Below are 8705 nucleotides of genomic sequence, written 5' to 3' on the forward strand. Positions count from 1 at the left end.
CATCGAGCAACGGCAACAGACAGCGCCAACACGGCCGGAGACCCAGACAAGGAACCAAGATCGGCAAGGATACCAAGGCAAAAACTAGAACAGAAACCAAAGCCAGAAACAACGCAGGCCATATTGCATTTTTCACGGCGAAAACGCAGGGCACAGCACAAAAGATTGTCCGGAGACAAAAGAAACACAAGAAAGGATAAAGAACAAGCAAACTGCCCAACCTCCGGCACAGCAGAGCGCAAGAGAGGTCAACACCACATACACAACTAGCCACCAGCAGTACTGCCCAATGTACCCAGCGCTAAACGCAACCCAAATACATCCCTCCACACCGGCCTCCGCCTATTACCCAAACTTCCTACCAGCATGGCGGTCATCACCTTCGCAGCAGCCTCCGGCGGGCAACTACAGGTCGGACGCAAGCTTGACCTACATAAACCCAAAATCTCCCCATATAACCTACCTTGAAACAAGCACACCGGAGCAAAACCGAATAAGGTTTGAGCCTTCGCAGCCACAGCACCACATGCAACAATTGCCTCCGCCACCACCGCACAACCAACCCCAAACACCAAAAAACGAGCCGAACCCAGAAAACCAAGTCAACCCTCATGGAGCACTGCCAACAATTGGCATGATATTGCCAATCGCCGGAGGATCATCAATGGAGTTTCAAACGAAAAAGCAGAAAAAGGATCACCTCCGCCTGGTAAACAATGTAGCAGTCCAAGGCCCGGCCAAACACACAAATTGGTCCAGAGTCCCAATCACCTTCATAGAAGAAGACCTCCAGCTAGAGAGTTACCCTCACACAGACGCAATGGTGATCAGGATAAACATAGCAGCATGGGAGATAAGCAGAATACTGATTGACACTGGCAGTTCAGTAGATATAATCTTCGCAAATACCTTCGACCAAATGAAGCTCAGCAGAAATCAACTACAGCCCTCCGAATCCCCCTTAATAGGATTCGGAGGCAAGCAGATACAAGCATTAGGAAAAATCTCACTCCTAGTGTCATTCGGAACCCAAGCGAATGCTAGAACCGAGTACATAACGTTCGACGTCGTCGATCTGTATTATCCATACAATGCCATCTTGGGAAGAGGATTCACAACCAAATTCAACGCAGCCCTGCATATGGCCTACCTGTGCATGAAAATACTAGCACTCCACAGTATTATCATAGTCCGAGGTAGCCAGAAAGAAGCAAGAAACATAGAGAAAGCTATCTACAGAGCCCAAAGAAACATCAATGCAGTCGAGTCGGCGAACAAAGAACTACAGCCTCCGGACATGCCCAAAGGAGAAACAGATATGGCAGGACAGGAAGAGACAAAGCTGATCCCTCTAGAAAAAGAGTTACCAGACAGAAAAGTGACCATCAGCTCAAAATTATGCAAGGTAGAAGAAGAAGAGCTCATGGCAACCCTAGTCAAAAACAAGGACATCTTCGCCTGGTCAGCCTCCGACCTCCAGGGAGTCAGCAGGGACATCATACAGCACGAACTGGACATCAACGAAAACATGAGACCAAGAAAGCAGAAACAGAGAAAAATGTTGGAGGACAGAATACTGGCAGCAAAGGCGGAGGTGCAAAGACTGCTAGATGCAAAAGTGATAAGAGAAGTCAAGTATTCAGAATGGCTTGCAAACGTAGTCTTGGTACCAAAGAAAAATGGCAAAATGAGAATGTGCATAGATTTCATAGATCTGAATAAAGCTTGCAAGAAAGACCCTTTCCCATTGCCAAGAATAGACGCCTCCGTCGACAAAGCAGCTAGATGCTAGAGGTTCTCTCTCCTCGACTGTTTCTCTGGGTATCACCAAATCTGGATGAAAAAGAAGATGAAGACAAAACAAGTTTCACCACCCCATTCGGGACATACTGCTACACCAGAATGCCGGAGGGACTCAAGAATGCCAGAGCAACCTTTACCAGAATGACAAAGGAGGTTTTGGGATCACAGCTAGATAGAAACATCATAGCCTATGTCGACGACATAGTGGTCATGAGCAAGAACAAGGATGACCACTTCTCCAACTTACAGGAGACCTTCGCCAACCTAAGGACAGCTGGCCTCCGCCTCAACCTAGAGAAATGTATATTCGGAGTCACAAAAGGAAGATGCTCGGTTATATCATAAGCAGCGTAGGCATCAAAGTGAACTCGGACAAAACTAGAGCAATAATGGCAATGGGAGAGCCCAAAAACAAGAAGGAAGTACAAAAGCTAACGGGAAGAATAGCTGCGCTCAACAGATTCATCTCAAAATCAGCAGAACGCAGCCTACCCTTCTTCCAAGCCCTGAGGGGTGGAGACAACTTCGAATGGGGGTCCAAGCAGTCGGAGGCATTTCACAACTTGAAAGAGTATCTGGCAAACTCATTGATGGTCTCCGTCCTAGAAGCGAACAACCACCTATTGTTGTATGTGGCGGCCTCCGACCATGCAGTCAGCGCAGTTTTAATCCACGAGCTGGAAAAAGAAGCAGGCAAAACTCAAAAACCAGTTTATTTCATCTCAAAAGCATTGTCCGGAGCCAAACTAAACTATACAGAGGTAGAGAAAGTTGCCTACGCGGTGCTGATGGCATCAAGAAAACTAAAGCATTACTTTCAAGCCCACGAAATATCAGTTCCAACATCGCTGCCACTACAAGACTTGCTCAGAAACAAAGAAGCCTCTGGCAGAATAGGCAAATGGGCTACAGAGCTATCACAGTTTGGAATCTCATACGTCCCCAGAACAGCAATCAAATCACAAGCATTAGCTGATTTTGTAGTAGATTGGACACCTCCGACAGAGCCCAAGGTACAACCACCAACTCAAGGCTAGATAGCATTCACGGATGGAGCCTGGGGCCAAGCCGGAGCAGGAGCCTCCGCTGTCCTAATGGCACCCTCCGGCATCAAACTGAAATACGCAGCAAGGCTAGAGTTCAAATCAATAAACAATACAGCAGAATATGAAGCCCTGATCTTAGCGCTGAGCAAAGCAAAGGCCCTAGGGGCAAAAACATTGACAGTCAAAACAGATTCTAAAGTGGTCACTGGCCAAGTAGAGAAAGAATATACAGCAAGAGAGCCAGAACTCATCAAATACCTATCCATTGTCAGAAATTTGGAGAGGAGATTTGAGGGTTTCACCCTGAAGCACATCCCAAGATCAGAAAATGCAGAGGCAGATGAATTGGCAAAGGCTGCGGCAAACAACCTACCACTACCTCCCAACACTTTTTACCAGACATTGAAGTCTTCGGCAACTGCGGAGACATCCAAGGCACTAAAACCCATACTTCAACTGCACAATGAAGATTGGAGAAAGGTGATAACAGAATTCCTAGAAGGCAAAGCCACCGAAGAAGATGAAGCAAAAGCAGCAAGAATGCAGGCTAGGGCAAGAAACTACACAATCATAAACGGCGTACTGTACAAGAAGGGAGTAGTCCAGCCTCTCCTCAAATGCATATCGCAGAGCGAAGGCATAGAGTTGCTTCAAGAAATACACTCAGGAATTTGCGGGTCGCACATTGGCTCCAGAGCTTTATCAGCAAAGGCAATAAGGCAAGGCTTCTACTGGCCAACACACATACAAGACACAGAGCAGACAGTCAGAACATGCAAAGCATGCCAAACATTCTCTCCAGGACAGTCGAAGCCATCGTCGGAGACCCAGCTTATACCTCCAACATGGCCACTGCAAAGATGGGGGATGGACCTGGTCGGCCCTTTACCCCCATCCCAAGGAGGAAACAGATTCGCAGTAGTAGCAGTGGAATACTTCACAAGATGGATAGAGGCAAAGCCGCTGGCGAAGATAACCTCAAAAACTATTAGAAAATTCTTCTGGCAGAACATCGTTTGCAGATTTGGTGTACCAAGGATCTTGACAGTAGACAATGGAAAACAATTCGATTCAGAGAACTTCAAAGAATTCTACAAAAGCATAGGGACAAAATTAGCCTTCGCCTCAGTATACCACCCAGAGTCCAATGGAGCAGTGGAAAGAGCAAACAGAATAGTCTTTTCAGCAATATCAAAAACACTGCTGGGCCTACGCAAAGGAAAATGGATAGATGAATTACCAAGAGTTATTTGGTCACACAATACATCCATCTCATGAACAACAGGATTCACACCATTCAAATTGCTTTATGGAGAAGAGGCCATGATGCCAGAAGAAATAAAGCACGAGAGCCTCTGCACAACAAGCCAGCTGATGTTGCAGGATGAAGAATATGCAAAAGAAACAATAGAAGCCACCAGACTGGAAGCAGTCGACAACATCACAAAATATCAGTCCCAAACCAAGAAGTGGAGAGACTCTTAGGTAGTAAGGAAAGACATAAACCACGGAGACCTCGTACTCAGGAGAAAACCCAACGCGCAGCTCGTCAGCAAGTTGCAACCAAAATGGGAAGGCCCATACACAGCAACGGCAGCAGGCCGACCTGGTTCCTTCCACTTGACCGACAGCGAAGGTGTCACAACAACCCACACATGGAATATTGACAGCCTTCGCAGATACTACATCTAGGCAATGTACCAAAGGGCAACCTCTGCAAAATATAAGCGGAGGCCCCTACATGCATTTACCTTAGTTTTTTTTACTTCAATCAAAACAAAATGTAAAAGAGCCGGCACTCTTTTCCTCACAGGGGAACTCCAAGAGGAGGTGAGGTTTTTAACAAGGCAGGCTCAGTGTAAAAATCCTCTACAAGTATAAAGAGGTAATTCCCCAAAATAATGCCTCAAAGAACGCAAAACCGAAAGCGGCCAGCTATGGCGCCGCAATATTCGGTAAACAAAAACAACAGGTCCTTCAAAGAGCCAGCCATAGGCAAGGGCAATTTGAAACGACCTCTACAGCCAAACAGGCCTTCACCCTTGACAAAGACCTGACCAAAGTCAGGCATCAGGGCAAAATTTTCCTTTGGCCAACAAGGCCTCCGACCCTCGACAAAGACCTGACCAAAGTCAGGCATCAGGGCAAAATTTTCCTTTGGCCAACAAGGCCTCCGACCCTCGACAAAGACCTAACCAAAGTCAGGCATCAGGGCAAAATTTTCCTTTGGCCAAAAAGGCCTCCGACCCTTGACAAAGACCTGGCCAAAGACAGGCATCCGGGCAAAATTTCTTTTGGTCAAAGAGGCCTCCGACCCTTGACAAAGACCTGACCAAAGTTAGGCATCAAGGCAAAATTCTCTTTTGGCAAAACAGGCATCCAACCCAGGAAAAATGTCTCCGCCATCCAAAACAGGAAAAACAATAAATGCCCGACAAAACACTGCCACCAATGCGGCGCCAAACCTCTTTACTTCGAAAAGATCTCAAGGGGAACGAATAAATAAGGCAAGATACAGGCCATCAAAGCCAAGATATGTTCCAACTAACAACGTACAAAAATGTTAACCCACGAAGGCAATCACCACACTATAAAAACGGATTCCCCCATACCCCAAAGAAACTCAGTCGGCATAAGGCGCAAGGGCGCAAGGGGGGAGCAAGGCGCAGCACAGGCAAAAGCCATAGCGATAGCCATGGAGGCAGGGGTCTCCTTAGATAACCAAGTCCACTATAGATATTGTATGAAAACTCGTAAGGGCAGAAGCAACGGTAGATAGTCGGAGACAGTGGGAAAAGAGAGAGGGCCTACGGCACGGTGATGACCGATGAAGGCCTATAGAAGCAGGGGGATATCGCACGAAAACTCGTAACATCCCCCTGCCTCCGGAGACCTAACTGCCATCTCCAAAGACCAACCATGTCCCACGGGTGTACGCCGTCGGAGACCCATGCCTCCAGACAGCTAAAACACCCAGCTAAAGAAATATCAAAAGTCTCCACCATCTGCACAAGCTGCGCCAAACCTCCAGTCGGATCAAACACCGATCCGGCAAGCCTCGCCAGGCGGACTTCAAGTATGCCTCCGCCGGTCAAAAAACGACGGAGACTTCTACCCCGACCATCAAGCAAGCACAGAGAAGGAGAAAAAATGGGGCGAAGGTCCTAGCCACCACCTCTGTATCGCGCTCGATCGCCAAGGCGAAGGACAACAGTGCGCGAGCTCGGGACTAGACGAGATATGTAAACTACCACGACGGGATCAAGCCACCGCACAAACAATCAAGAAAGTCAACCTGTCTTGTATTCCATAAAGCGTCAAGAAACATTCTTACAGGACACCAACTTGAAATAAAATACTAACTATTGTGGCGGAGGTCCACGCCAAGCAAGCACGCGAGTAAACTCAGCGCGCTCGTCGTCTATGTCAAACCTAACTGACTCAAAAACGTCGTGCGCAACGCTGCGGGGAAAGGCCGAATGCCAATACTCCCAGAGCTCTCCGCTCACGTAAAGACCGTCCTTGTAGAGAGTCAAAGGAGCAACATCTTGCACAGGCTCCCGGTTCGGAACCTGCGCAAGGTTAAAATTTTCCACAAAAACATTCAGGAAAAAATATACTTTATTCATAAAAAGCCCAGTTGGACTGCAAGATATAAGCCAGAACAACTAAATGCTACAAAGGGCCTAGACCTCCAGCGCATCGGCCGCAGCTGAAGTCTCTGGAGCGGAGCTTGTATCAACGGCGGGCGGACACGGCCCCCGACCACCGCCTCCGCCGATCGTAGATCCCCCCGGAACACCACCAGCGGCGAAGGCCACAACCGCAGTCGCCGAGCGTGGAATCGACGGAGGCCTGCCCGCAAGACCTTTCTGCGCATCCTGCAACATAGGCCAGAATGTCAATAAAAAAAAGAGGCCGACTAGACAAACTATAAATACCTTCGCCCTCTTGTCCTCCGCCAGTTTCCGGGCTGCTGATCTCCCAAATGGAGCCCAAAAGTGCCCGATGAAATTCCTCAAGGTTTTTCGCAAACCAAGAGAAGTCTCACCGAGTTCCTCCGGACTAGGCAGCGCCCCCTCCGGAATACCTTCGGTGTGCGTACACCCGCCGCGTGCCAAAAGTTTGGCATAGTTCGACACTCCCGCCAGCGCCCCATAGTCCGTGCAACCGTTGATCAGACCGGGGAGCTTTGCAAGATGATGTTTTAGCCAGGAGGCGAGGGCGTACACGCTGTCTTCCTCCGGAGGAGCGGAGGTTTCGCCTCCGACCTCAGCGACGGTGGCCCGGTAATGACCAATGGTCGTAGCGAGGACCCCCTTGACCGAGTCCAGACGCCTCGTCATAAGAGAAAGCTGCTCCATCACCGCCGCTGTGGATTCCTTCTCAGAGGCAAGCTCTCGCCGAAGACCCTCGGTCAGCTCACTCGTCGTATGGGCCTGCTCGGCAGACAATGCCTCCGCCTCCCGGGCCTTCGTAGCATCGGCCCTTAAGCCATCCTTTTCCCGCTCTTTCTCCGTAAGAGACAGGCGGAGAGCCGTGACAGAGTCCGACAAACCCCCCTTTTCACCTTCCAGGCGCTCAACTTCCGCCTTGAGCGCCTCGATCATGATGTCATGGTCGCAGACCTCGCGGGTACAATGTTCTTCCATAACAACACCCGTGTGATACCCCTGCGGCCAGAAAAAAACCAAAGCAAACAGCGGCGGAATCAAAGAACAAGTCTACAAGCGAACATACACGAAAAATAGTAAAGGAAGGAAAGGGGCGAAACCGTCAGAGACGAACCAGGCACTGGTGTTCGAGGTGAACGTGGAGAAGCTGGAAGAAATTCATATCCCTCAGGCGCTGTTTAAAGCGATCTGTCCAAACAAGAAAAAACAAACACAAAACGATAAGGTGAGAAGCAGATCTCACGATAAACGCACCAACAACCAAAGACCACCTCCGACGTCTCCAAGAACGGCAAGATAACACTCCTCCCAACCTGAGATAGAACTGTCGGGGGAGCCTATGCAAAAAAAAACAAACAACAACAACAACTCAGATCAGAGGACAGATCAAAAACAAGCCAGATGATGACCAAAGTAAAAACATTTTCTACTTACTCGGACCCGGCGCCGTCGACCCCGGTTGCCCCGGACCGAACCTAGCGCCCCTAGCGGCCGTTCGCTCCTTCGGGGTGAGAAGCCCGGCCATGACATCATCTGTAAAGCAGCAGACGCACAATAGTGGTACTTAGCCCAACACGCAAAGGAATCAGACGGGCAAAGACAATAAACACAAAGATGTGCGCCAAATAGACCTACACATATAAAGCCCTGGTAGGACAGCTTACTGCGCCCTCTAAGCAGAAGTCTCCGTCGTATCATGCGGCAAAGGCCTAAGGAGCCGGACTTCATCAGCCAGTGGCCCGGAGGACAAAGGACTCAAAGAAGCCCGAGCTGCCGGGGCCTCCTCGGCAGGAGTGGCATCTAGCCGCCCGACATCGGCCGCAGGCACGGGCGAAGGCGCGACAGCGGCAGGGGATGAAGGAGCATGCCATGGGATGGCCTCCGTGTCCTCTTCAGAGCTTGAGCACAGCCCGCCAAGAACGTCGGGCATAGGCTCGATGGCGCTACCTTCCGGCTGTTCATCGACGCTTGTAGCACCATGCGAGGAGCGCGTCGGGGCAACGCCGGTTTTTGGCCGCCCGACACCGCTCATGGCTCCGCCCGTTGGGCACACCAGAGCTGCGGGAGCACCGCGATCCCCTCTGCTCGCAACTCGAGCATCCACTGACGGGGCGGAGGAGCTCTCGACGTCTTCGCTGTAGGCGGAGGCAGCGCCCGCACTGCCTGCAGAAGAAAAGGCCGG

The 8705-nt window shown here is 49.9% G+C and overlaps 1 protein-coding gene across 1 annotated transcript; it reads left to right on the forward strand.

Annotated features, from left to right (window-relative positions):
* Nucleotides 1-820: 820 nt before the first annotated feature.
* On the forward strand, nucleotides 821-6198 carry LOC136507801 (uncharacterized). Its single transcript, XM_066502411.1, has 2 exons — nucleotides 821-1635; nucleotides 6186-6198. The coding sequence occupies exons 1-2, from the start codon at nucleotides 821-823 to the stop codon at nucleotides 6196-6198; spliced, it is 828 nt and encodes a 275-aa protein (XP_066358508.1).
* Nucleotides 6199-8705: the final 2507 nt, after the last annotated feature.

This window comes from Miscanthus floridulus, chromosome 15 (assembly GCF_019320115.1).
Source record: "Miscanthus floridulus cultivar M001 chromosome 15, ASM1932011v1, whole genome shotgun sequence".
Taxonomy (NCBI): domain Eukaryota; kingdom Viridiplantae; phylum Streptophyta; class Magnoliopsida; order Poales; family Poaceae; genus Miscanthus; species Miscanthus floridulus.